The following is a 27,969-nucleotide window of genomic DNA, read 5'->3' as shown; positions in this document are numbered from 1 at the left end:
TTCTCCTGGAATAATTTATTAAATACAGCATTAAAATTTGTATTTATGAATTCGATCATTAAAAACAAAACTTTGTCTCATATATATATATATATATATATATATTTAAGGACAATGACAATCATTCTATCAACACGGGTATATGTTGTGCCGGCGCTGCTCAGAACGGCACCTTCTCTACTCTACCCTTAAAGCAATTCAACACTTTTAAAACAAAATAAAACAAAAAGGGTTTCGCAAAGGAAGAGTGCAAAGCAGGGCTCGTCCCCAGCAGCCGGCCGGGGGTGTGAGGCAGCACAGCTCCTAGGAGGTTTGTTAGGTATTGCCTGCCCAGCGTGAGGAAGTGCGGGACCAATTCTCAGAGGTGCCAAAGGTGCAGTCTGCAATGGCAGCCCTGGCCGGACGCCCGCAGCTCTGTGTCCCCTGTTTGGTTTCCTCAGCTTGGGCAGTCAATGCTAAAAAGCTAAACAAGGAAATAAAACAACAGGAAGAAAACAAAAACCAAAAAAACCGTTGCTTTCAGTATCCCAGCTTCCTCCCCTGACCCACCAGGTCCAGCAGAGGCTGCAGATGAAGCACAGCAGTTTGTGTTCCCACTCTCTCCGTTCTGCACCCTGCAGTGGCTCAGGAGAGGAGCAGCACAGCAGTACCGGCCGTCCCCAGGCTGTGCAGCCCCCCGTGCTGGTGTGGTACCGGGGAGCACAGTGCCAGGCTGAGCCTGGACAGGGGGGCATCACCAAGGATGGGGCTTCCACGGGCAGAGTCCTTGGGCAGACGCAGAGGTAGCATCGGACACACTTCTGTAACTTGATTGTCGTGTAATTCTGGCCTGCCTAAGGCCGCGACAGCTGGGATGGAGAGGGTGCCCTGCAGGAGCAGGAGATGGGGCACGGGAGCTGGTGTCCCCTGTACAGATTGACAAGCGCTGGTCATCCTAGCAGCAAGCAAGGATGGTCTGTCTCTAGAAAGTTATCCTCGTTAAAAAGGCTCCCTGCTGACAGAGCCTGCTCTCCACTCAGCACAAGCAGGCGGCGGTCCAGGCCACTGCCCGGGGACCAAAGGCTGCCAGTCACTCATCCCACCACGCAGGTACAGCGAGGGCTTGTGCTTTTGGCTTGGCAAGAGTCCCTGACCTTCCAACCCTGCCTACTCCAAGAAAGCCCCTGTTTCAGCTACCCCTGGGACCTATGGGGATGAGGAGGAAGGGCTGTCAGAAGCATTTCTGGAGAGCACACACAGCCCACAAAAGAGAAGAGAAAGTTCACACAGCCCAGCCTTCACTTACAGTGGAGACATGCCAAGTCAGGAGCATTTCAGATAAGGCATCGGAGGTGCTTTGATAGTAAAGCAGTTAGTGGTGACTACAGTACTTCAAATACAGGCTGCTGCAGAGGGCATCCCCGGGGCAAGACCAGATCTTCCAGCTTTTGGTGCAGCAGAAGGGGATGGTTCAGACTTCTCCCACACACAACACGGGCTGCCCTGGCTGCCCTTTTTTCTTCCCCCTCCCAAGAAAGAGACTTAAAAAGCCCAGGCCAGGATGTGCCATCTACTCTGCCAAGCAGCCACAGAGATAAAAGGACGCCTTGTGCTGTACCAGACTTCGCAGCAGGCCGGTGAACCATCGCGCCGACGGGATGCGGAGCAGGGGAGGCTAGTTGCCATTGCTGATGCTGGAGTTGGCACTGCTGCAGCTCTGCTCATAGGATGGAGGTGCCTCTGTAGGGAAAACAAAGAACAAGAATGGTTACAGTGGGAAGTTCCACGAACCTCCATCTGTGTAATTCAGTACTGAGCATAGCAAGCTACTAACGTGTGCAGGCACTCCAGGACCCTACAGCCTGCCCTGCTGATGTGACACATCCAAGCATCTCTCATCACCCCAGTGCTAACTGTCTGGCTTACCCAGGTAGGACTGTGCCACACCACCGGTCCCAGCCACCCCAGAGGAGTACTGCTTCAGAAATGCAGCGTGCTGGGATTTCCCCAAGCTCTTCCATCCTGGACGGTCTCTCAGTGCCCGCCCCCACAGCTTCTGTCTCCAGACCAGATGCAGGCCCACTCCAAAGCAGACATAAGATTTCAGTTACATCACTTTCCTGGCTCTGCTCCCGCCAGCCTCACCACAAGCCAAGGAGTTTTTATATCTGTGGGAGGCTGAAAGCTCATTTCAGAGCAGGGAGATCCTCTCAGAACAAGCCTAGGGCAGCACGGGTGTGGACGTGGGAATGGACAGCTGGCTGTCACAGCCACAAGGAGCTCCTCCAGAAAAGGCAGGCAGAGAGTTCTCACAATCCCCCCTGACTTCAGCCCCCGGCGGGCTGACATCTCTGTATTCCAGGCTTTTCAGCTAGCAAAGAGACTCTTGTCACAGCAGATGTTTGCTATCACACTGCCAGACTGTTTAGGTCTCAGGAATGGGATGCTCACCGTATGGGTAGCCCCACGTGCTGTATTCTGGAGGCAAAATGAGCGAGCTAGCAGTGGGCACGGGCACCACGTTTCCCTCGGCGTAGTAAGGGACGGTGGCTCCCGTCGAGAGGCAGAGGGTGGGGTGATTTGGGGAGCCTGTCTGCTCCGAGTCCGCTTCCTGGAAGCTCAGTCCTGGGGCGTAGCTAAATGGCTGCTGCTGGGAATGGCTTTTGGTGGGGATCAAGACATTGTCCATGGGGTGATAACCGCCGGCAGCCTCCTCTTCCTCCGGGGGGGCACTGGGTACCACTGCAGATGGTAGGTGCTGGACAGACCGGGAAGGGCTCAGGGGGACCCTGTTCACTGCAATGTTGCCGATATAAATGGGAAGGGTGACCGAAACCTCTGGTGACTTGAGGGAAACCTGGAAGAGAAAGAAAAACAGTGGAATCCTCTTTGTCGTGCATTGCATAGCGCACAGGTAGGCTCACCTAACAAGAGGGCCGGAGCACAATAGCAGCCTCACCCATCATTACTGACCAGCAAAACAAGTCACACTGAGTTCCTCAGCAAAGCTACATCTTTGACACCCACGAGGTGACCCCAGCACACACCCATAACCGCAGCACAACCCACCAGAGCATCAAGCTGCTCACCTGGATATAGTAATCGATATGTATGAGGCTACAGCCCTGCAGAATGGACTGGGGCAGTGCTGGAACAAGGATCTGCTCCTTCCATTCTGCATGTTTCCAGGCTTTTACTCCTGAACCTTCCACCTCTGCGATGGTCCTCAGGTCGTAAATCCAACGCTTGGATTTGTAAGCCACTTTCTGTGCAGACAGGAATAAAAACAGCTAGCAGAAAGACTGCAGACGACCACCCGTCCCCCACAAAAGTAAGGCAGAACACAAAAATCACCCAGTTGTTCTGTCAAACAAGTACAGATACACATATTATAGGGCAGGATTAACCCATCATTGCATTATGGACTGAGCTGCTATAAGCAAGACAAGTCCTACCACCTCTTTCTCCAGGAAGGCAGAGGGAATCAAAGCCAGCCAGAGGTCCAGACTACTAACTGCCACCTTCCAGACAAAAACAGCAGCAATGCTCACAGCCAGCTTCACACTGGCCTTGGCGAGGTGGAGTATCAGCATAGCCAAAGAATCATCCTTTTGGATGCTTACCTGGAGTAGGCTGGCTACCACAGCCCCGGTGTCCCGACCTGACTTGTTCTCTATGTCTGTGCGGAGCTGGATCACTTGCCCCACAATGTACCCCTTCAGATCTGAGGTGGCTGTCAGGATAACATTGCCACTTTTCACGAGCTTGTAGTTGAACTTCTTGGTAACGGACATAGTGTTGGGCTGCTGCAAAACAGTAGAGACAGATGGTGACCCAAGAATGTCAGAGAGCCTCCAGGAAAACACTCAGACCCAAAACAAGCAAGCAGCAATATCTGCTATAAGAGGCCAAAAAGAACCAGTAACACAGACAACAGGCCTCTCTCCTCCTTCCCCCCGGTTTTTCCTGTCCTGTTAGCATCTCTTCCCTTCAAGTTCCCCAAAGCCAGGTCTCTACAAGCACCTGGTGCTACTGGCTGAGAGAGATGCCTCACACAGCATGTTCAAAATTCACTAAATCTTCCAATGTGTGGAGGAGTCAAAAAATCACTGAGTGGGGACTGATGGCAAGGCAGATCAAATAGCAGGAGTCCTCAGACTGCTCTTGCACCAGCAGGACACACAGTTAGAGAATAATCCAAACACACAATTGCTCCCACATATCACTTATGACAAGGAGAAGCAGCAGTGCCTTGATGATTCCCAGCTAAACTCATCCTTGTTCCTACCTCAATATCAAGGATGTCATTCAAGTTGAGAGGGCAGAGAACATAAAAGATCTTGTTGCACTTGTAGTCCTTGGAGAAGCGAGGTGTGTCTATCACAGCCTTCACCTGATGGAGAACCTTGCCAAAAGGACCTTCAAATGATGTAGGAGCAGAGGCTGGAGTCAAGACAGAAAGAAAAGGTGTCACAAGACTGAGTTAAGCCAAGCATTTCTGTGCTTGAGACAGTTACTCTTCACCTGAAGCATTGTGCAAGCATCCTGGAGACAGGGCACGTCTGACTTCCCAAAAAAAGACCTGGGGATGAGCTCTTGGGTCATCCAGACTCCCTGCAGAAGGCACCCCCACACCACAGCAGAGCACACTGCACCCAGGACAGCTGGGCAGCTGCAGGCCAGGACCACTGCGCCCAGGTGAAAGCCCACAGGGTTCTGTCCAAGCTGTCAGTGGCTGTGCAGACCAAGTTTTGCTCCAGGTAGGAGCGTACAGTTTGCCTAAACTCCTCTGCTGTCTGTGGCCAACCTTACACTCCCCTCTGGCACCTCTGGGCCTAGCCAGCCTCCACCAGCTTGTCCAGGGCCTCAGCACAGCTCCCAAAGCTGGGGAAGCCCTGGCTCACATGAAAAGGCCTCCAGCCATGTGCATCATACCTGGCAGCAGGAACTGGAAGGAAAAGTTGTGCTCCCCAGCTGAAAGGACTCCTGTGGGAAATAAGAGTAACAGGTAAGTGGGAGGTTGTCACCTTGGAATGGTATTTTTGGAACAGGAGCTTCTGGCAAGAGAGCCCAATGCCAAGGGAATGGCATTGTCCAGCTGCCTTCACCCCTGGACACCACCACGCTCACCCTCTGCATCCAAGGAGCAACCCACCTGTCCCTGTGTCAGGACACATCTCTGTTCCCAATGAGGCCTAGGTGAAGATATTTTGGAAATAACGTGGCCTGGACAGGGCTGAAGGGATGCCAACACCATAGCATGCTTAAGAGACGGCAGGTAGCCCCACATTACTGATAGAAGGCATGAAGAGGGAATGCTGTGTTTGCTTCCCTCAGGGAGGCAGCAGCCACTCAGGGGAAGATGAGGAAGCAAAGGCACTGCCTGCAGGTGGGGTAAGGAGGTCTGGTGGGCACCAAGCTGGAACCAGAGGTCCAAATCCCAGGCCTAAATGTACCCCTGCAGATCCTGGCCCCAAGATGGAACCTGCAATACTTCAGACCAGCTGTCTGGAGGACCAGAGTCAAGAAGTAACTTCAACTGTGTCCCTGAATTCTCCCCTTGGGCAGTCATTGCAGTGTGGAGCAGAAAACCACAGCTGTGATTTCCCACATGTGGCACCGAGTGCTTCGGGGCAGGCTGCAGGCTCCCAGCCCAGCGCTGGGAGTTCAAACCTCAGTGCTGGTTTTCTTCAGCTCCCTGCAACTGCCGCCTCGAGGGCGCAGAGCAGAGCCAAGACCTGGCACACAGCTCCAGCAACAGCTCCAACCCCAGGCTCCTCTGCACCCAGCTGGATCTCCCACCCCTCCCAGGCAGCAGTGACCCCAATCCAGCCCCACGGTGTGAGCTGGGAGCATCAGGGAGCTCCTTAGGCTGCCTTCATCCAGCAAAGCACTGAGATATAAAGAGGAATCCACATTTACTGAATAAGCATGAGAGGTTTTGTTTCCAGATTGGCAGTGCTAAGAGGAGACCTGGATACCTATTAACTCAAGCTCTGTTTGTTCTGCTTTGCAGGATCACTGCTGGAGGTACTAAGGCTCTACATTTGGCTAGCTGTTCAGTTGACTCAAGAGCAAGGAGACAGCTTGCCTGTTAGCAATGTTGGCTCTGCAGAGCTGACAGTAATAAAGCCCAGGTATCAGGGGATCGGGTGGGTTACACGACAGGGGAAGGGAGCAGAGAATAGCCCCCATTTGCAGCACATGCCCAGGTAGATGAGGCAGAGTTCAGCCCGGTCCACAGTTCCTATTAGGAAACACTGCACTGCTGGCAGCCCCCATCACACACAGCTGCAGCTGATCTCATCCCACTGCTATGGTAAGTCAGGATGGAAAGCAGAGCTGTCTGTTCATGCCCTTAGCCCGTACAGAATGGAGATGGTTTGCCCATTGCCATCACTCCAAGCCAAAACACACTCCCGGTGATCTCCCTTCTCATCCTCAGATAAAACTGGATATGTAGGTTAAAATGCAACATGCTGGCTTGTCACAAGGTGGAGGCATAAAGCAACTCAATGCCTGCTCTGGCAGCCTCGAGACACTCCAGCCTTCTCCTATTCCCTTCTTGGGAAGGGCTCGTTCAGTGGAGGGCAGCAGGTGCCTTTTCATGGAGGTTCCAGCACAAAGCCTGATTGACATAAAGGACTCAGCCACTGCTCCAAGAGCTCCTGCCCCTTATTAAGGTAAAGCTTTGACTTCACAGCTACATCCTCACTTTTGGGAAGCAGCTTTATGCAGCCCTGAGACCCTTTACATACAGTGGATTTTCCAATGGTCACAGCAGCCTGGACCAAGCAGCTACTACCACACTACACGACATGGTTTGCTTAATGAATGGCTAATGAATGACCAGCTGCTCAAAGGGCCCCAGCACACAGCGCCTGCGTTTGCTGCCCACACTGCAAGCCTGGAGGCCGCTGGAGCAGGGAGCTCTGGGCAGCCCCATGAAGGCATACCCAGGAGCTCAGTGCCAGAGCTATTCCTGGGAAAAGGCTTAATAAAAATAGATGAAGATAAACAGAAGATCCTGACCACGATGGGAAGTTCCTGCGAAAGCCTGGGTGTGCTCGGGTGCCTGGCGGACTGACAAGGCTGCTGGGAAGCCCGGGTGCTGCAGAGCACAGGCAGACGTTCACAGCAGCCAAGCTGCTCCCTGCTGCTGCATCAGGAGCTCTGCTAAGAACACCCTTAAGCGGAGACCAGGCCAGGTTCAAAGGAGCACAGCACGGAGCTGGATCCATGCACAGCGTGCTCCGGGGCTCCCAAGCAGCTTTTAAATGCACAGAGTGAGGGGAAAGAGCCGTGCAAGCTGCCACAGCCTCACTAAGCCATTACCTCACCATTCCCCAAAGCCCAAACAAAGGCCACACTGTGTTCAGATGCAAAAGCTTTTCCTGAAGTTTACGTGCAGCTAAAAATATCTTGAGAAAGTCATTAGGCAGGGGAGGGAGGCAGCCCTGCAGGGCTCTGCCATGGGGCTGTACCTGCAGCCCTCCTTCCCCATAGGAGCCGAGCCAGCAGGGCTCAACTGCCTCACACCACAAATATCCTCCCTACAAAGTCCTGGAGGGAAAGGAACTGCTGCCACAGGAAGGGAAAACAAACAACCCAAGGAGCTGGAGCAGCAGGGACACGCCAACAGCGCAGAGAACAACCTTGGAGATTTCCCCTCTTGCTTCCACTGCCAGCAAGGGTTTGTCTGGACACAGAAGGACTCTCCCTTTCATGGCTCAGCCACTCCCCTCGCTGCCACACTGGGACAGGGGCTTTGTTTGCACCACTGAATGTGGAGGAAGGCTGGGAGGAGTACCCGGGAGGTCACCGGGGTGCCCAGTGCGCTACAGGGCATCCCCTGGGATGGGGAGCACAGCCCTGAGCCCAGCTCTGCACTGCAGAAATCTCAGAGCATCCCATGGTGCTCGGGGCATTCGTTGTCACAGCACTCACCTCGTATGCTGTGCAGGGACAGAGGTTGCAGGCTCTCCCCAGGGTCACACAGGACTCCTGCGCTCAGCTCAAGCTGTCCATGCCCTGAGCCTGCCCTGGAGCTGGACGTACCTGCAGGTAGGTTGGGACTGATGCACAAAGTTGCAGGCAGCCCAGGCTGGTAGGGATCTCCCGGCAGCAGAGCTGAACTGCACAAAGCCTGTATGCTTCCCAGGTTTTTCTGCAGCTTTCCCTCCAGCAGCCCACATAAACAAACTGCTCTTACAGTTCAGGTGGGGCCTGAAGTTCAAACCAGTGCTGCCACGGAGACATCAGCCAAATGCCTCCTCCCTGTTTGCTGACCCAGGCCCAGCAATTCCATCCCAAATCCCTGCAGGAGCCAGGGCTCTGTGCCCAGCAGTGCCTCCTGTCCACCCACAGCAGCCTACCACCACAGGGACAAAGTGCCCAGGTCAGTGCCAACAGGACATGGAACTGCAGAGAAGCCAGCAGAGAGCTGGGAGATGCCTTGGCCTCCAATGCACAGCAACAATAAACTCAGCTGAGCTGCATTACTCACCCCTCTGAAATCTCACACTCTGATGCACTGGGAGAGACAGCCCAGACGTCTGAGCATGCCAGAGCCTGCGGGGCCAGACAGCTGTAACGGCAGCGCAGGGTGCAGCACTCACCTCTCCCTGCCTTGCCAGGCTTCATGCATGGCTCAACAAGGGCTTCAAATATAGATATTCAGCATGCTGCTCCCTCTGATCCCCAGAGAGGAGGGTGCTACCTGTTCTGCAGCCAGGACCAGGAGCCTGGTAGGTGTCCTCCACCCCGGCACGGAGCCAACTCCTGCCTGACCTCCAGCCCTGCTGGCTACTACCATCCTGCCTATGACAGCAGACACTGCTGCTCTGGAGCACAAACCAGTTTAGCCTTTGGACAGGACATACTTTTTGGTTGTTCTAACAGGGGAACAGCAGGCCTGGCCATATGGCAATCTCTCTCTGGCTACTCAGTGAGTGATGTACTGAGCGTGCTGGCCAAAGTCTGCAGCAGGGCCAGGTACCTGGTGCCTGCTGGCTCCCTGCCACTGCTCACAGCAATAGAAGCTCCCTGCAGCATCCTGCTGCCCCAGGGCAGGCGAGCTCCCCAAAGCCACCAAATTCAGCAGGTATCAGCACTGCAGATGCCCAGCTCAAGTTCTCCGTGGGACAGATGTGATTGGCATCAATGTGAAGAGCAGGAAAGGAAAAGGGTACTGGTTTGTATTTCTGAGCAGAGAAAGAGGCAGCCCTGCCTCTGCGCTGTGTGACAGGATCCCCATTCCTGAGCTGCTGGAAGTGCCACCCCTCCATGCAGCCCTGACAGCCAGCACCTTGCACCCCTGCCATCCTTTGCAGCCCAGCAAATTGCCTTGTAAGCAAAACCAGGGCTCTTCTCATCCAGGAGGCTGTCTCAGAAGGGAAGCATCAGTTTTCCCTGCGCTGGGGCACTTTGAGGGATGCTGGGCACTCGCAGCATTAGCACGAGGACTCCCACTCTGGTGGATTAAGCTAATACATGGGATTACAAGCTGCAACAAATGAGGGTAAACGCACCCATTTGCTGGCACCAGACCAGCAACAGATACAAGTGCTCTCAGAGGAAGCAGCAGTAGCCTGAACAGCCCCAACAGCAAGCACAGCCAGGGGAGGACGTGGCCTTCAGCTTGGCTTTGCTTGCCCAAAATAACTGCTGCTACGGAGCAGCCTTCAGCTGAGCAGGGACAGTGCACAAGCAGCGCGGGCACAGCCCCAGCTCTAGGCTCCCATTCAAAGCAACTTGCTCATGCTGGATTAGCTGCATGCAAACACACAGTGGGAACAACCTCCAGTGCTCCCATATGGTTAATGCTGCCGAGATAAACCTTTTTATAACACAGGAGGTACGCACAGAGGATGGAAACACAAGAAGGCTCAGCAGCAAGGCTGCAGTAAAGGCTCTGCTGCTTACACTTCTCTGTATCAGCAGTTCTCAGTGACATTTTCAAAGAATTAGTAGGATTTGGCAGTACAGCAATGCTGCAAAAACCTCTGAGGATTAACAGTGATCTATTGAGGCAAGAAATTAGGAAGTGCTGAGAAAGCTGCTGAGACCCACAGTGACTGCAGCTCTTTCCACGTGGTCTTCCTGGGCTGAATGTGCTGTTACTGCTCCACAACCAGCAGCACAGTGCGGGCACAAGCTGGCACCAGAGACTTCTCAGGGCTCATCACTGCTCATATTTGCTCTCACCTCCTCCAGGGCTGTCCAGCCCCACTGCTCTGCTCCATCCTGCAAACACAGTTACTCCTGAGAACAGACCAAGACCCCTCCTGCATCCTTCCATGCCTGCCCAGTCAGGTCATCATGCTTTTTTAATTCTGTTGGAAGACAGAATTGTAATCTTTCAGCCTGTGATGGCTGGGAAGGTGTTGTGCCAGGCCAGCAGGGAAGAGGTGATGCACAGCTGCCCCATTTTAGCACTTTGCACAAGAAATATGCCAGAGGAGGAAGCAAGTGTAGCAGCCAGGAATTCCCCGCAGTGCCTGCTAGCTAGCTAACAAGCTGCCAAAAGGAAGGTCAGCTGGCAATTACAGCCAGCTCCCTGCATGGGTTCAATTCAGGTACAAGCAGGATTTAAAGAAGTCTACCTTTGCATGCACAATCCATCCACAGGGCAAGAGCTGTGTGCGCAGCTGGAGACAGAGCATGGCCAAAGCAAACAGCCCTGTGCAGGCTCATGGCAGACCTGCTCCTCTCTGTCTGAACGAGGCCAGAGCTGCAGAAGGGGAGGGGAGAGGAGCACGAGTCCTCTGCAGAGCTGAATTACTCCATTATATGGGATCAAGAGAAGCATCTCTCTGTCTGAGCAGTGGGGACAAGCAAGGCTATTTTGTACTCGCAGCAACTGGTGTACTTGATCTCCTGTACCGCAGATACCCAGAGAAAACCAACACCACTCACGTTTGTGGGTCTCTCTTCATCACTGCGTTTGTTTGTTTTCCTCCTTGCAAAAAGATGACCCAGGACGAGCCAGCACCAGTGAGCAAGGGGCCAAGCCAAACTCAGGTCAGGTGGGAAAAGCAAACCCTTCCCTCTGGGAGGCAAAACAAAGAGATCCCCCCTCCCCCCCCACAGGCCCAGCGACCTCCCCAGCCCTGCACAGTGTTCTCCAGCAAACACAGCAGTGAGGCCCTGCCTGCATGCACTCAGAGCAGCTGCTGCCCTCAGCGCTTCCTGACAGCTTCCCTGTAACGAGCAGAGTTCATTAAACCACTGGGCTGCAAGTCATTGCCAAGGCTACAGCACGGACCCTGCGCAATACCCAGCTCCTAGAGGCAGGAGCACAGTGGTGAGTGGGGCCTTCTGAGCTGCTGCTGAGCCAGGAGGGAGCCTGAGCCCCCCCACACTGATGCCGCTCTGATGTGGAAGCAAGGAGAGAAGCGAAGGATGTAACCAGTGCCTTAAATAGTGCCTTGTGCTGCAAAGTGGGCACACAGGATATTTTTTAGGGTCTGCCTCCTCTCATGCAATATACACCCTTTAAGAAAAAATAAGTCATGTTTGTAAAACAAATGACAGCTGATGCCATATAGGAGTGGCTGCACCCCCTCATAGTTCAGCAACAAGGTGAGTGGGTGCAGAAGAGCAGAGTTGCTCTCAAATGCTTAGAGAGTGTTCCAAGTCTCCATAGTTTGGCAAATCTCTTCTCTTCCCCCGGCACGTCCTCCAAGAGCACAGGCTGCTTTTCTTCTTATTTTGCCGCTCAGAACATGCGAAGAGATCACGCAAGCATTTTATCAGACTGAGCTTCCCTCTCTGCTCCATCTCACATGAGCAGGGCTGCTGCAGCCCCAAGGACAGCAGAGCTGGGCACGTGGTGACTACATGGCCTTGGGGACACCTGGGGTCCTCCCTCATGGTCTGCCTGCATGAGCCCAATGCCAGAGCTCTGGGGACAGTGCCAGCAGGGAGCCAGGGGGTCCCCTGCACCCAGCCCATGGCCATTCCCTGTTCAGAAACGACACAGGTCAGCTGTGTCTCTGTACCAGGGGTGTCAAACCATGGAGGGCATGCCAGCCACGTGCACAGACACTCTGTCCCAGCTGCCAACAGCTGTGTCACCTTTGACACAAAAAGCAGAACTGTCAGTGACAGTACCTGGTGTGCTGCTCTGGATTGCTGCTAGCTACAGCCTGCTTTTTCCCCAGTATTGCAATGTACCTTTGCAAGACAGGGCAGTAACAGCACCACAACACACCTCAGCTCCGAGCTCGGTGGCCCTACAGGACAGATTTTCTCTTCACTGCATCCACAGCTCCTCAGATCACTCATGCTCCATCAGTGCTCACTCCCTCCTGCCCTGGGCTGCATTAGCACAGGAAGATGCTGGCATGCAGCTGCCAGCTCCACAGCAGCACCAAGGCACAGCAGCACGGCCCCAGCACCCCTCAAGGCTCAGGCCCAGGCCACCTGCAGTACTGGGGTTGACACACAAACTCAGCAGCACACAACAGCTTGGATTCCAGAAAAGTCAAGAGCAAGAAGACTAGTGCTTCTCGTGATGACTTCAGGAGCTGGGAATACCAGTTTTTGCAGGTTTTCTGGAATTCAGGTATTCAAAGGTGTCACATTAAGGGACAATATTGTCCTTCCCAGTCCACATTTGCTCCAGTTGTCAAGGGGATAGCTCTCAGATGCAACCGTGCAATAACCAACTGCAGTAGCAGCCATCAGCACTTCCCAGGGGCTGCAAACCCACCTCTTCCCACTCCTATCTCATGGCTTCAGCTGTAACTCAGCCTTACCAGCACGAACCAACCACAGTAGCACAGTTTCCTCATGAATCATTAACACTAGAAACACATGTGTAAGTTCATTTTCAGTGCAGTTGCAGGTTTGAGCTTCTCCAGCAGCCCACTATTGTTCATAGTCTCCAGCTCACCTATACTGAATTGTCTGCAGCCCCTTACAAAGCCTCCAGGATTCTGCCAGCCCAGCATTCACAGCTGAGCTCCCTGGCTGTGATCACTACCATGTCCAAAAGCAGAACCAGCTCTCACTGCCCTTCCAAACAGTCTGACTCCTCCTGCAGCCCCTAGGCTAGGAGCCAAACTGAGCAGCGAGCCAGTCACCTCCCTTCCTGGGACCTGAGCAAGCAGCACTGTCTCCAAGTGAGGTCAGTCTGCCCTCCATGCTAAAAGCTCTGCCTGAGAAATTGCTGAGCTGGCAGAAGCTGCCACTTCAGCTTCACCCATTTCCTGTTACTAGATCAGAGGATCAGTGTAGCATCAGAGGACTGCACTGCTAGCCTGGCCTACTGCCACGTTACAATTACTGCTACAGCCACTGCCCTCAGCAGGTGAATACAGGCACCTCTTGATTCTGATAGGAGCCAGGGCACAGCATAAATTATTTATGCTAAGGTTGACCTATTTAATAGCAGAATGACAGCATTCATTCGAGCCCAGATTCCCCTGAGGCGACTGGTGTCACTTTACCTGCAGGATAACACAGCCCCACTGCTATATCTCCAGGCAGCTGGGCTGGCAGCTGTGCATTGGGAGCTGCCGCAGGCTGCTCATGCCACATTTCCAGTGCTTCTCCTGTAGGACAAACAACACCTCCATATCCCTTTCAGTGTAGTTCAACCACTCCCAGCCTGCAACCAGCTTCAGCTGACCAGTTTTGAGAAGTCTTTTGATACTTCCATAGATAATACATGGAAAGCAGAGCAGGGTGAAGCCATAGGGCCTTCACAACCGCTGTGCTCACAGACATCCACCTGCTGACAGCCCCACTCTAGACAGAGCAGGGCAGGAGGACGCACCATGTTTTAGGTAGCTGCCAAGTTGTGCAGCCAATCAGGATGCCATTCTGCACAGCTCATGCTGTCTCCAATATCGGCTCGTATATTTTGGGCTCTTATATTTCAAATATCACATCGCTGCACTGCTGCAGACCTCAGTCAGTCATCTCCCAGTAGGAAACCACACATCCACAGATCACCACCAAGCTCACCTTTGTCTGCCAAAGATAGCGTGCTGTTGAAGTACTGCTCCTCCACGGTCCAGGCAGTGTCATTGATCTTGTTTGACACCCCACAGAATCCAACGCAGCTCACCTTGATGGCTGTTAAAGAGAAACAACATGTATAAGACTGGGAGAAAGCAAAACCACAGTTTGAGACTTGCTTCGAGGCCTCGTGGCGATGGCACAGAACCTCATGAACACACACACGGTGAAAAAAGGGAGCAGGGGAATTAGGTCACACCTCCAGCCCAGAGCACATTTTCCCCTCGCTCTCAGCACTACCACACTCTCTCTGCTCCCCCAGTGCTACTTGCAGCTGTCAGCACCAGTAAGTTCCCATGCAGGCTGCCTCACACTGTAAAGGTCCCAGCAGTGACTTCAGCACCAGAGTGGCTGAGACTGTCAGTGCCTCTCAGCAGCCAGAGACCGCTTTAAGAGAGGACCTCCTCCTCCTGTGAGAGATACAGGACTCACAGCAAAGCCACACAGCCAGGTCCAGAAGCATTTAGGATGCCATTCGACCCTCCCAAAGCAAACAAAGAATTGGAGCTACGTTTGTGCCCTGCCTTGGGAAAGTCATCCCCGAGCCTGTCCTGCTTGTTACACAGCAAGAGGCAGCTGCAGTGCTTTGCTCCAGCCTGAATGTCTCCTGTCCAGATTCCCACCAGGTTTTGCAACAGCTTTAACAGATCCCACAGAACTCTCTTGCTGGACCTGCTGGGTGCACACTTCTGCCTGCAGAAAGGCAGCAGGAGCCACCAGACAGGCTCTCCTCCCATTTCACCCACCCGCTCACTATGCCCAAGCATCTCACAGGAAGCCTCTCCCCGGGAGGCAGGCAGCCAATCTGCCCGACTTTGGGGCTGCCTTCCTGCTCCAAGCTCCCCACCTCCTTCCTCCCAAGCACTGAGCTGCAAGCAATGCTGCTCACAAGCACCCCACACCGCTCTGTGCAGTGCCTGCCCTGCCAGCCCAAATCAGGGTGGAAAGAAACCCAAACCCAGCTCTCTCTGCAGGAGGAACGCAGTGTTTACATCCCAGTCCCCTTCCCTATGCTTTGCCATATGAGTTCAGACTGAACGGGCTGCCTGTGGTTCAAAGTCTCCAGTCCCAAAGGAGGAACAGCCAACCCACAGCCCTGCTCACCTGGTCACAGCCTCACTGCGACCTGGAGCACCCAAGCTCACTGCAGCCCAAGCACTGCTTCATCCTCAAGGGCACGGGATGAACAGCGGCAGATGCCAACTCTCATTAATCAAGCACCACTACGCACTGGCTCTATCTGTGTCTGCAAGGCACACCGGCACTTCTGATGCTGGGGACAAAGCAAAGAGCATGGCTGGCACAGCCGTGGCACTGAGCATGCCTGTGCTGAGCTGGCATGGGTCCCCTGGAGCACAGAGCAGTGCTGAGCCCCCACCCCAGCAGACACCTGCCAGGGAAACACACTGCTCCCATCAGAGGGCAAAGGAGCAGCTTTAGCAGGGTGGGAGCTCTCCCAATGCAGACAGCCTGGCTGGCTCCACTCACACCAAGCCCAGGCTCAGCCACTCTGCTCCCATGTTTTCACATGGGAAATGTGAGAAATCCCCAACAGGAACAGGAGGAACCGCCCCGGAACAGACTCCCCACAGCCTCCCTCAGCCACAGAGTTTAAAGATAATGACCATCTGAAAAGTTTAAAGATAACTACCATCTGTTGCAACACCCAGACACTGGGCTGGGGATGGAAGTCTTCCATCCGAGCTTGCCTGCTGCACTGCAGTGCTCAGACATTCCTGTTCCTGGAGGCAGGTGGGTGAGCACGTTTGCACAGACATTACTGCCCCATCTCCCTTCCCATGGGAGACAGGGGCTCAGCATGCCCTGTCATACTTCTACAGCCCGGCACTCAGAGCCAACCTTTGGCTGCTGTTCCCATAGCAAGCAGGGCTCCTCTGCAACAAACCTCAGGGCTACACGCAGACCCCATCTGACAGCCTTACTGCAGCTAGCTATGGCTCCTCTGACCGTCCACAGGGCTGTCAGCTCCAAGGCTTCTCGGCTGACCACTAACAACCTAAACTGGCTTGGCCATGATCAAGAGAGAAGGCTTCTGTCTCTGGGTCCTCACCATGAGTGGCCCTCTGCTGTCACGGTCCTGAAGGTCACTCCTCCTGGGGCGCAGAGGCTCTTGTTCACAAGGAGGAGCCAGGACATGCAGCAGCTGACAGGCAGAACCCAGGCATGCGGTGCTGGGGGCAGCTGTGAGCTAAAAGTGGGGTCAGCGAGACAGCTTTGGCAAAGCAGCAACATCAGAGCTGCAGCAACTGGAGCTACCCGAGGTGCAAAGCTCGTCAGCAGGGCCTCCAGGAAGCAAAGTGCACAGTCTGAGACTTTCCAGGAGCTCCCTGCAGGCAATCTCCATGCCAAGTAGCAGATACAGAAAATGAGTTCGTACATCAGAACAGCCCGATTCCGGTTGTTAGAAACACATAAAAAAATGCCTCCTAAATCCAGTCGTACCAGCAGCCCCGGTTCCCATCATCCTGCTCTCTGTTTACCCAAGTTGCTTTAAATAAATACAGAAAAAAAGGCAAAAAGCTGTAGGGAAAGTGGAGGGGTGAGCAAAGAGCAGCCAGAAGAAGGGAAGCGAATCACAAAGCGATGCAGAAGGCAGAGGCCCTTCACCCCACGATCCCCCAGCACTCTCAGAAGCGGCAGCTTGCATCCAGCCAGACGCATCTTTAGCAACGCACCGCAGCACTCGCCAAGTGCTGGAAATAAAAGGAGACAGCTCAGCCATATCCATCTCTGCTCTAAGCAAAAATAGAGATGCCAGGAGCTGGGCACGTCTGCCTTCTCCCAGGGTGATGCAAGGAGAGCAGCCATGCACCTCAGATTACTTTTTCTGTTGATCCAGCCAGCTGCCCTCCCGGACAGCTGGTGCTGCATCGCAGGTAAGGGGAGAGCAGAAGGCATGCAGCCCCCACCCCAATTTCCAGAACCCAGCTGAAGAGCCTTGGGTTTCTGCCAGCTGAAGCCCATGCCAGTCAGCATCTGGACTGATGGGCCAAAGGGATTCAGTTGGGAATGGTGAGTCCGCACCCACAAGCACAGGGCTAGGCAGGTTGTAAAGCCACCCCAAAGCATCCTCACTGACCACACACAGCACATCCCAAAGGTGCTTGCGGAAGGGCTGCTGTGTGCCTGGCTCCAAACAACAGCAACAGGGAGGGGAGGAGGGCTGTGAGAGCCCAGCAAGTCTGCATCAGATAGTCTTCATCTCATGGAAAACAGCCAAGAGGAGCCCTTTCCTCACCCCTCTCCATCGGATTTGCTGCAGGCAGCTATCAGCATGCTTCAATTAGATTCCCCCCTCTCCCTGGCCCCGCCAGCAGCACCCAGGCACAGCCACAGCCCAGCCCCTGGGACAGGGAGGAGACAGATGGCCCAGAGCCACCACCACCCCAATCAACAGCAGTGGGAAGAATCTGCGCCTACAGATCAAAGAACTGTCACAGCAGCACTTCTTTGGGGTCGGGGAAAAGAGACCCACAGCAGCCCACAGCCCTTCCCTCAAGCCCAGCTGACAGCACACAAACTGCCAACCCCATCGGGGCCAGTCTGGGGGACTCAAGAAATGCACACAGCACAAACACAGCTCTCAAGCAGTTAGCAGAGACTCGGTGGTTCTTAGAAAAGCTCTATAAAAAAAAAAAGGAAAAAACAAGTACCAGGGAAACCAAGACCACAAAGAGAAGCACAACAAGGCCTGAGACAGGTTGGCTTTCACAAACTCACCGGTACAAGCTCTGACACAAAGGGCTCACGTCCTCCTCTGCACAGGAAGGCTGGAAGCTCACAGACAGGCTGCTCCTTGGGCTCCCAACCATTGCGCACAAATATACCAAGACTCTATTAATTAAACCAGCGAGTCCTAATTAATTCTCAGCCGTCTCCATCCTTTTGGGTCCTCCTTCAGACACAAACAGTCCCAGGCATTTAGCAAGCCAGCAAGGCAAGAGCAGAGCTGGCATGGAGCTGAAGGCAGCGGTGGGTCTGGCAAGGACTGCCCAGAGAAGTTCCCATCTCCTCCCACCCCACAGCTCAGCACAGGGGCACAAAGGGGACTCAGCCCCAGGGAAGGAGGTGTCCCCATCTCTTCTCCAGCTGTCACGGTGGAGCTGGCTCTGTCAAACCGGTGCAGGAGTCCATGCTGGGTCTCGCACACACCTTGAACCCACAGCTGCACCCACTGCAGGAAGCCTGGAGCATCACCTGCATACAGCCAGTGACAACTCCACCTGCAGCAACAACTGGGCAGAGATGGATCTGCTATATGAGTGACCCATAGCTGTTACTTAAGCTAAGGGTGATTGGTTTTAGCCAAAATCCACCCCAACAATACATCAAAGGTGTTCATATCCCAGAAATGCAGACTTCTCCAAAGAGAGACCAGGCAGAGCTGTGCCTCCTGGCCATGTCTTTTCCCAGACAAGGTCAATCCTCTCCCTTTGCAAGCACTTTCCTCTATCACAGGCACACAGCAGGAATGCCTGCCGATTCCAGACCTTGTCCAAAATCAGAATTCTGCACACACTCCAGAGAAGAAAGCAAGCTGCTGGGCTCCTGGTAAGGACAAACTGCAGGCTTTTCTCCCTCACAGAGCTGACAGGTTTATTTATAGCATCACAGAGTTTTATCAGCACGCAGGCTGCCCTCGGAGAAAAGGGGTCATCTTGAGCATCTGGAACAAAATCCCTGGCTGAGCACGTTTAACGAGCCTGTCTTCACCCACGTCAGGGGAGGACGGGAGGAAACCTCACCGGTGAGTAGGGCCACCAAGGCACCAAGGGGATGGCCATGTGCCACTGAGCCCTGATGCAACAGGCCCAGAACCTGCTGCATCCCCATACCACAGTCTGATGGCTGCACTTCAGCCCTCACTTCGCTTCCTGGAGTGCTGCTGCAGCTGCCTTGCTACCAGACACACTCTTCCAGCATCCCCTTTTCTCAAAACATCCTCTTGCAAAAAAGAAGTTTTCTGTAGGCTGCAGAAAGGTGTAGGTCCTGCACCATCACAGCCAACCACCAGCCCATGGGCTGCCTGCAGGACCAGCCTTGGGCACGGCGCAGCCAGCAGCATGGCTTCAGAGGAAGCAGGGAAGAAAGAAAGTCACACCTCAGACCAGCTCAAGGAGCCCAAGCTCTCACCCCATTGTACATGTGGTCCAGGAGCAATGCTCCATGCAACATGGAGCAACAATGGGTCTTCGTGTGCAGGAGCGACTGAGCACCACCAGCTGCATGCAGAGGGACCGGCATCTCCCTCCCAGGATAGGAGGGCAGAAGCCTCTGAGTGCTGCAGACAGCCAGATCGGGCAGCAGCAGCACAGGCACTGCAGGAAATGCAGCATCTGGCACAGAGGTGTCATGCTCACCATGGAAATCTTTGTGCCAGCCACCCACCTTGGCTGCAACACCAGCACTCATAACCTCCTTCCTCACATCCATCAGAAATGCAGAGGGGCTACAGACGAGAGGAAGGCCAGAGGGGATGGCGGAGTCATTCTTCTGGTGCAGAAAGGCAGCTGTCAGCCTCAGAAAGCTCTTTTCTTTCTGCTTCTCACAGCATAAGTTCAGAGAGGGAAATTCTGACCTGACTGCAGACAGACACACCTGCCCTCCAGTGCTGTGCTTGAGACTCACTGCATAAACAGCCAGAGCATCTCTACCTTCAGGGTTGGGCCTCTGAACAGCCCTATGGAAGGGGAATACAAGACCCACATGGCCGAGGTGCAGCAGAGCGGAGCTGGTGCAGCCTGACCTGGTGCACAGCAACGCTGCCAGGACCAGCAGCACTCAGCACTGCAGCCCAACCACAGCCACCTTCCTTGGGCTGAGCCGTGTGAAACTGAAAAGAAGAACCACTTTTTTATAGCTTGCCCAAATGGAAAGAGGTTTCCACCCAGCACTTAGCCCTACTTTGGGCCGAAGCAGTTAGGATATTCCAGTACACACGACTTCCTTGTCTAAAAACAGAAGAACCGGGCAAGAAACCCCACCACAGTAACCACACTGCTGGTCCCAGGAGGCATTCTCTAGGTGCTTGAAGACCAGTCAGGTCCACACTGTAACAAACCACTCCTTTAAACTCATTGTCAAACACACTTGTTCCTTCCCTGCCAGCATGCTGCACAACAGCAGAACAAGCCAGCCATTCACCCACAGCAAGGAGGCTGAGCTCTGATGTCCTGGGAACACCGGTCAGCCTGTGACCACCACAGCTCTGCCCTTCCCACTCCCTGGGCAGGTTTAGTGACCTCCTCCCCCACAGCCCCTGTGTTCTGTATGGCAAATAATCAGCCGACTGATCAGGTTTCTCTGCTTACCACAAAGAGGTTGATTCACCAGAGCCTACTCCCTTTTCAGGCTCTTTCTAAATAAAGGCTTCAAAGAGTTCTGGAAATTCATGCTCAACAGGCTCACAGAAACACCCAAGCAGGAGGGCTGCTTTGGGCCAGGTTCTGCTGAGGGACTGAGTCACCCCACTTTCTGCTGGGCACACTTATCTACGGCTCAAGCAGCTCCTCTAGCATCATAGAATCATCTGAGTTGGAAGGGACCTTAAAGGCCATCTGGTCCAACTCCCTGCAATGAACGGGGACACCCACAGCTCCTTCAGTACTCAGAGTCACATCCAGGCTGACCTTGGGTGTCTCCAAGGATGGGGCACCACCACCTCTCTGGGCAACCTGTTTGATTGCTGCTCGCTGCCCTCCAGAGCATTGCCAGACACAGGGCTCCAGGCCCACAGCCAGTCCTGCAGATGGTGTCAGTTCTGAGAAGTGGAGGTGACACTCCTCCCTCCCCTCCCAGCGCTCAAGGACGCTCCTGGGCACAGAGCCTCCAGGAATCATTCCACCAAGAGAAGAGCAGTCACAAAGTCAGACTGATAGATGGAAAGAGACCTGTTAGAGGCTGAACGCCCCCTACCACACACACAGAGAGGCAGCAACACAGACAATATTGTCACAGCCAGGTGTCCTGAATGAGCTTGTCTCCACGGCACCACTGAGATGGACCAAAGAAGCAAGCTCACAGCTGCTTGGACATCCTGGTGTGAGCAGTTGGAGCCATCTAGAAGGAAAACAGACAACAGAACGGGGACAAGCAACCACACAGCTCTGTGCTGCAGCCCACCTGCCCTGCCACTCAGCTGCAGGCAGCAGCTCTCAAGGAGCAGCCAGAGCGTGCCGAGACCTGCGCAGCTCAGCTTGGCTGCTCCCAGGCACGAGCCCATTGCCAGCTCACCCCTCCTGCAGGGGAGGTTTCAAGTGCCTCTTCCTCAAGAGCCTTATTTATAGCCAGTAAAGTCACTCAGTGACTCCCCTATACACATGCAGCCCAGCTCCCCGGCCGAAGGCACTACGCAGCACAGGGTGGCCATGGCAGAGCACAGCCACATGCTCCCCAGTGAAGGTTTCTCACACCACGTTGATCTCCCAAGCACTGCTTTCACACATATCAGCTGTCAAGAAACACTCCTCCCCCAGTCCCAGCGACTTGGGAGAAAGCAGCCAGAATCCACTTCGTTCTGCATAAGAGCTGCTCCTATGATTTCCTTTGATGCCATTCAGTGTAAGCAGCTGGATTCTCTATTTATAGCAGAATCATCAGTTTGGAAAGGCAACTTATGTTCTCGTTATTAGCAGAGCATCAGATTCATAACAAATCCCTACTATGCTGGGAGGAGTACAGGTTCCTAAGATGATCCACACAGCCAGGCTGCACACCTGCAAACAGCACTGGGGGCTCAGAGCCAACCCTCTGGACCTGACACCCAGCCCCATGCTGATGCCCTCCTCCAAGAAAGCATACAGTCAAACCTACCTGGTGAGCCTTCCTCCCCATAGATGCTGCCATGCTGACCCGAGTCTTACTGCAGGGAACACCTGGGGTTAAGGGGTACACACAAGGAAGAGCGAGCAGCAGCAGCGGTACCTCCAGCTGGAGCCAGAGCCATCAAGAACGTGGCTCCTTCAGCAAGAACAAAGGAGTGGAAGTTATAAGCATTAACACTCCAGAAATGATTCATGTTTCTCGGAAACAGCCCTTTTGCTGCAGATATCTGATAAGCTCCGGTTTTCAATCAAGACTAAAATGCTCAAAGGTCGGGGCACTTTTAAACCAGTTTTCTGAACAACTGCAGACTGGCACAAACTTGCCACCCTCATCTTGCCAAGGGGGTGGAAAGCAGGGTCTGTCCTCACCTTGGGACACCCCCATATCCTCTCAGGGTGCTGACACACCTGTGGAAGTTCACTCCCCTGTTCTATTCAACCGTGTGGCACTCAGCACCATTCTGAATGCCATATGTGATTCCAGACAGAGTGGTACCCAGCCACGGCTAAGCATTCCCTGGTGAAAGCCTCCATTCACAAGCTTACTTGTAGCTAAACAAATACATGCACTTCACACTTGACACAAGCATACCACCAGCAATTTTAAACCAGCCAAAGAGTGCTGGGGAAAGTGGAGCTGCTTTTCAAAAGGCATTGCAAGCAGACAGACACCTGCCCATCTCTGTGGCCTGAAGCTACTACACCTCCAGTTTTAGATCGCAGGCATGAAATGGGGACTAGGGCCACGCAGGCACACCTGCACACAAGGCTCCGAGCCATCCATGTCCTTTGCACTTTTCCTTCCCCTCGAAGCACTTTTCACTTCCACGCAAGACACAGAGTGACAACTTTAAGAGCAGCACAAAAAAAAAAAATAATCACACACTTCCACAGGAATTGCTGCCTTCAGAGGTCACACCAGTAGACTGGAGACTGCACATGCAAGATCTCAGTGTCTTGAGTGATCCCTCAAGTAAAGAGGCACCAAGCTAAACGCTCAGCCCCTGGCGTGCTTGTCAGGCTGTTTCAGGAGCACCTGCCCAAAGCAGAAGGAGGTAAGCTCCCTCTCTCCCAGCTGGTGCCTGCTTTCAGTGCTCCTACAAGGGATGAGGAGCTGCCTCAGGAAGAGGGCCAGAAAGCCCAGAGTTTCTTGCTCCCGGCAAGGGAGCGTCCCTCCTGCCTACCTGACTGCAGCTCAGAAGACAAGCTACGGCCCTGCCAGCTCCACACTGCCCGGGGGAGAGAACGCGCAGTCGCACCCCGTTTGTCACACTTGGAAGCAAATCAGACTGACAGAGCTCCACTCCACTTGTTCTCTCATTTTGTTGAACAAGAGGGAAGGCTGCAGCACATCTCCTCGCCAAAGAAAGCGGCAAACAGTTTCTCAAGATGAGCACAAGTGGTGCGCGGGCGGGGGGGGGAGAAGCAGAGAGCGGCACATGCTGCAGAGACAAGAGACACCAAACATCCCTGTGATTAGTTATTGACTCCAGAGGAGCTGAGTTCCAGCAGCAAGCCAGCCAGCAATAGCAAAAATCCTTCTTTTGTTCCCCAGTCTCAGACAGGGTTGGCCACACAGCTCACTGCTGTCTCGCTCCAGACAATGAGAAAAGAAAGTTAATCCACTTCCACTGCTGCTGGAGCCATCCGGCCTGCTGGGGCGATGCTGCGGAGCGATACGAGCAGTCCTGTGTGTCACTGTCAGCCACTGCTGTATCCCACCTTCCAAAATCCCTAGGATCACACTCAGCTGTGTGCTGCTGGCATCGCACTCCTTCACCAGGCTGCATCCAGAGCAGAGCTGAGCCATGGGACCCTCCTGCCCGTCTGATTGGCACATGGAAAGGATGAATCCTTTCACCACTGCTTCACAGAACAGCCCAAGCCACAGCCCTTCTGCGGGAACATTTTCCTGTGTCAGAGTCCAAACTTGTACAGAGGATCGTGGCTATCAGAACCCTCAGGTGTCACTATTTTCCCCATGCAGGGCACAGGCTACAGACACATCACACATTGCCAAACCCAAACTTCTTCCTGCTGCCCTTCCAGGTACACAGAAGTGACCTTTCCGTTTAGGCATACAGCTCGGGATCTGCCTTCAGCCCCTTTCTCCACTGCCAGATTTCCCAGTTTTCCAGATGAGAAATCAAACCGCGCACTACATTTAAGATTAAAGCAGAAAATGATGATTACCAGGCTCTGCAGAAATGAGAATTGTGTACCTGGGTACTTCTAGAGCACGAACAGACAGCAGTATTTTTGTCTGTAGATATGCAGTTCAAGGGACTGATTTGAAAGTCAAGTCATCATCACATAAACCTGGACAGCTAAATAACAGAGTGAGGAACACCGTGCTGAAATCCGCTCCAGAAAGCGCTTTCAGTTTCTTTTCTCTCTGTGACCTGGGAGAGAGGGCTGTTATTTTACCGTTACACTTTTGCCCACAAGAAGCATCACTGAGCGATAGGCATCAGGGCTGAAATAACCCACATGGCCCTGAATGCTGCAGAACAGCGAGGAAAGCACTCCAGTACCCCTGAGCAGCATCAGCATTGCTCCAGCATGCTCCTGCCAGCAAGCAGGGCTGCCTGTGCTCTGCGAGGAACTTCTTTCCCTCCCACCTCGCCCAAATTAACTCTATACCCAGCTGTCCCAGTGCCAGCTTCCTGTTAGATTAATTATTCTTTGTACACAGGCACTTGATGATTTACCCAGCAAGTTAGGCACAACAATTAGGGATATGCACTCCCATTAGCGATCTCCCTTGAGGCCCAGAAGTTCTCAGAGGAAGACCTCCGGCCTGGCATGGCCACAGGGTGAGCATGCCCTATTGATGTGGCCCCAAAGGGTCCACATGGGTCACGAAAGGTGAGTCACCATTTGTGACGCTGCTGCACAGCCAGAGAGGCCAGTGTGTTACTGAGCAGCCATTACTGCAGTCAGAGGGCTGGCAAGGAAGCCAGCGTAGGTGGGAGCATTTATGATCCTAAAAGGTGTGTCTCCAGTTAAGCTTTCCTATGACCCAAGATTTCCAGCATGTTTGGTGAGGCAGAGCGAGCTTTGTTTGCTTGCACCGACCATGCTTTGATAGGGGCAACTTCCAAGAGCCATAAAACGAGGCACCGTGTGAAGTAATCGTCTGCAAGCTTGTTTGTGTTTGCTGTCTCAAAAAAAACACACACTACGTCAGACCAGTTCAGGAAATAGAAAGCACCATACCTGGGTGCTGTAGCATGACCCTGCAAAGGGGACGCACCACGCGCCTTCCCCAGCGAGCTGCTCGTTAGTCCTGGTCATGGGAGGTGTGGGTGTACACAGCACAGAACACAAGACGGGGAAGCCACAGAGCTTCCACCTGCCTCTCCCCCCACACCCCAGCAGAACTGCAGAATCACAGAATGGCCTGGGTTGAAAAGGACCACGATGCTCATCCAGTTCCAACCCCCTGCTATGTGCAGGGTCGCCAACCACCAGCCCAGGCTGCCCAGAGCCACATCCAGCCTGGCCTTGAATGCCTGCAGGGATGGGGCATCCACACCTCCTTGGGCAACCTGTTCAGTGCGTCACCACCCTCTGGGTGAAAAACTTCCTCCTAATGTCTAACCTAAACCTCCCGTCTTAGTTTAAAACCATTCCCCCTTCTCCTATCACTATCAACCCCACATGCCCAGAAGGCACAGCGTGGCAGAGGCTGTCTGACCCCACTACCATCCGGTCCAGCCACCTGCTCCGCAGAGTGCGTGCTGTTGTGCCCAGAAGGATGCTTCAACCACCACTCCTGCTGCTCTCCGGAAGGTGAGACCTGCCCAGCAGGGAGGGCACACAGCAAGGAGCCGCCCTCGCCCCACAGACATGGGCACCACGTCCCCACGTGCACTGCTTATCTGGGCCGGTGCAGGCACCAGCCACAGCAAGCTGCCATCCCAGCAGCAAAGCCAACACGGAGTGACCTCAGCCCAAAACGAGCACGCGCAACACTTCTAACAGAAGGCGGCACAGGCAGCTCTCCTGAAGCTTTGCTCAATGCATGTGTCTCTCACAGAGCCCAGCTCAGGCCCTGAGCTCGCTTCCAAAGGACAGCTGAGCCCACAGAGCGGGGCGGCTGGAGGTCAGCGTGCACTGCTGCCAATGCCTCCGGTGGAAGGAGCACTGCAGAGGAGACCCACGCGCTTTGCTTGGGAGGGAGCTGAACACCCGACAAGCCTGCGCTTGTCCAAGATGCTGCTTTTCCTCCCGAGGAAGCTCCCAAAAGCCACCGTGGGCACCTGAGAGAGGTGCTAAAGGAACTGAACGCCGCGGCGGGGCAGCACGGCCATCTCCCGGCGACGGGAGGCTGCATTTTAAGCTCTTTAGTCATCCTTACCCCCCGAGTAATTTGTCATAGAGGCAGAAGCGAACAGGGCAACCTCAAGGAAAGCAAAAACCCAGTTCGCGTTTCCCCGGCACAACACGTGTAACCGCTGCCGACTTCTCTGCACCAGGGCAGCCCCTGGGCCAACAGCCCACCCCGGGGGCACGGAGCGAGCAGGGCCGAGACCCCCTCCCCTTAAAGCAGCCGAGTGCGGGATGCTCCGGACCAGCGCGGCCCAAGGGCTGCGGAGCGGCTGCCAGCCCCGAGCCCCGACCCCGCTCCGTCCCGGCCGCGCAGCGCCGCCGCCCGGGGAGCCCCGTCCCCATTCCCGGGCAGGCCCCGCGCTCACCTCGGTACTGCAGCGAGCCCGAAAGCCGCACGGTGACGGTGCCGGCCAGCGGCTCGCCGGGGCTGTAGATGACGCGGCTCTCTCCCAGGCGGATCTCGAACAGCTGCACCTTCCCCATGGCCGCGCCGGCCCGTTCCTCCCCGCTGCTACCTGCCCTGCCGCTCCGCTCCGCACCGCGCCGTACCGTGCCGCTCCGCGCCGGCCCCACGGCCCTGCCCCGCCGGGCCGCCCCGCCCCGCCTCCGCCCGCCCCGGCCCGCGCCGTGGGGCCGGGGCGGGCCCTGAGGGAAGGGGCGGGCGGAGAGGCACGGATCGGAGAGGGAGTGTGGTTATGAGGGGAGGACCCGGTTGTGGGGTCCCGCTGAGAGGGAAGGATGCGGCTGTGGGACCCAACTTCGATGGAAGGACGCAGTTATGGAGTCAGGCTGTGAGGGAATGGCACAGTCATGGGACCACCCTATGAAGGAAAGACACGATTATGAGGCCAAGCTTTGAGGGAAAGACACGACTGTGGGGCCAGACTGTGAGGGACAGAGCTGCAGGGGGGAATCTGGTTGTGAGGGAAAGACACAGCTATGGGATCAGGCTGTGGGGAAATGCACAGCTACAGGGCTGGACTGTGGGGAAAGGAGCCAGCTATGGGACCCAGCTGAGGGAAAGACCCAGTTACAGGTTCAGGCTGTGAGGGAAAGACACAGCTATGGGATCAGGTGGTGAGGGAGAGGCACCACTATAGGGCCAGGCTGTGGGGAAAGGAGCCATTTATGGGCCACAGCTGAGGGAGGGACCCAGCTGTAGGTTCAGGCTGCAAGGGAAAGACACAGCTATGAAGCCAGGCTGTGAAGAAAGGAGCCAGTTATGGGGCCAGGCAGTATTACAGACCCAGTTACATGGTCAGGCTATGAGGATAAGACCCAGCTATAGGTCCAGGCTGTGAAGAAAAGACCCGGCTATGAGGCTGGGCTGTGAGGGATGGAGCCAGCCGCCCAGCCCAGGCCTGGCTCCATCTTGCCTCCCAGTGCTACCTCTAATCTGATCTTCCTGTAATTCTCCCTGCCCAGCTGTCGCTTCTCCCCCCTCTTTATTTTTTTATATCCCCAATTACTTCAAGTGTCCGGTGAGAAGCATACAGGCACACAGCACAGGACCAGGGCTGGAAGGCAAGCCCAGGGATCTGGGGGGCAAGCAGCAAGCCAGTACCCCCCATCGCCCTCTCTGTGTGTCCCCCTCGGCACTACTTTTGCTGCGTGATTCCATTTCAAAAAGTCTGTAAATATATATTGTAGTGGAATTCCAGGGTCACAGCCTGAACCAATGGGTGGGCTCTGTGAGTGTGTGAGTGCGGCGGCGCGGCGGTACGAACGGGGGAGGGACACATTCCTCAGCTCGGCTCGGGCTGCGCACTGCTACCGGGAGGGG

The 27,969-nt window shown here is 54.5% G+C and overlaps 1 protein-coding gene across 2 annotated transcripts; it reads right to left on the bottom strand.

The window, feature by feature from the left end:
* ARRDC1 (arrestin domain containing 1) lies at nt 1-26,773 on the bottom strand. 2 transcript variants are annotated; one of them, NM_001031475.2, is made up of 8 exons: nt 26,552-26,773; nt 13,954-14,064; nt 4,915-4,965; nt 4,268-4,422; nt 3,603-3,785; nt 3,069-3,245; nt 2,431-2,836; nt 1-1,719 (listed from the first exon to the last, which is right to left on the bottom strand). In NM_001031475.2, exons 1-8 carry the CDS (start codon nt 26,667-26,669, stop codon nt 1,655-1,657), a joined length of 1,266 nt encoding a protein of 421 aa, NP_001026646.1. In that variant the 5' UTR covers nt 26,670-26,773; the 3' UTR covers nt 1-1,654. The 2 variants fall into 2 exon arrangements, with proteins under 2 accessions (NP_001026646.1, XP_015135012.1); XM_015279526.4 differs by having other exon boundaries at nt 3,603-3,782.
* Nucleotides 26,774-27,969: the final 1,196 nt, after the last annotated feature.

The sequence above is a fragment of the Gallus gallus genome, chromosome 17 (assembly GCF_016699485.2).
Source record: "Gallus gallus isolate bGalGal1 chromosome 17, bGalGal1.mat.broiler.GRCg7b, whole genome shotgun sequence".
Classification (NCBI taxonomy): domain Eukaryota; kingdom Metazoa; phylum Chordata; class Aves; order Galliformes; family Phasianidae; genus Gallus; species Gallus gallus.
The sequence above is the reverse complement of the archived record's forward strand: the minus strand, read 5'-3'. Positions and strand labels throughout refer to the sequence as shown.

Coding starts and splice junctions, on each gene's coding strand:
- ARRDC1 (NM_001031475.2), bottom strand. CDS start 26,669: ATGGGGAAGGTGCAGCTGTTCGAGATCCGCCTGGGAGAGAGCCGCGTC. Junction 4,423..4,914: donor CTTCCAGTTCCTGCTGCCAG/GTATGATGCACA, acceptor TCTTGACTCCAG/CCTCTGCTCCTACATCATTT. Junction 1,720..2,430: donor CACGTGGGGCTACCCATACG/GTGAGCATCCCA, acceptor TTTTCCCTACAG/AGGCACCTCCATCCTATGAG.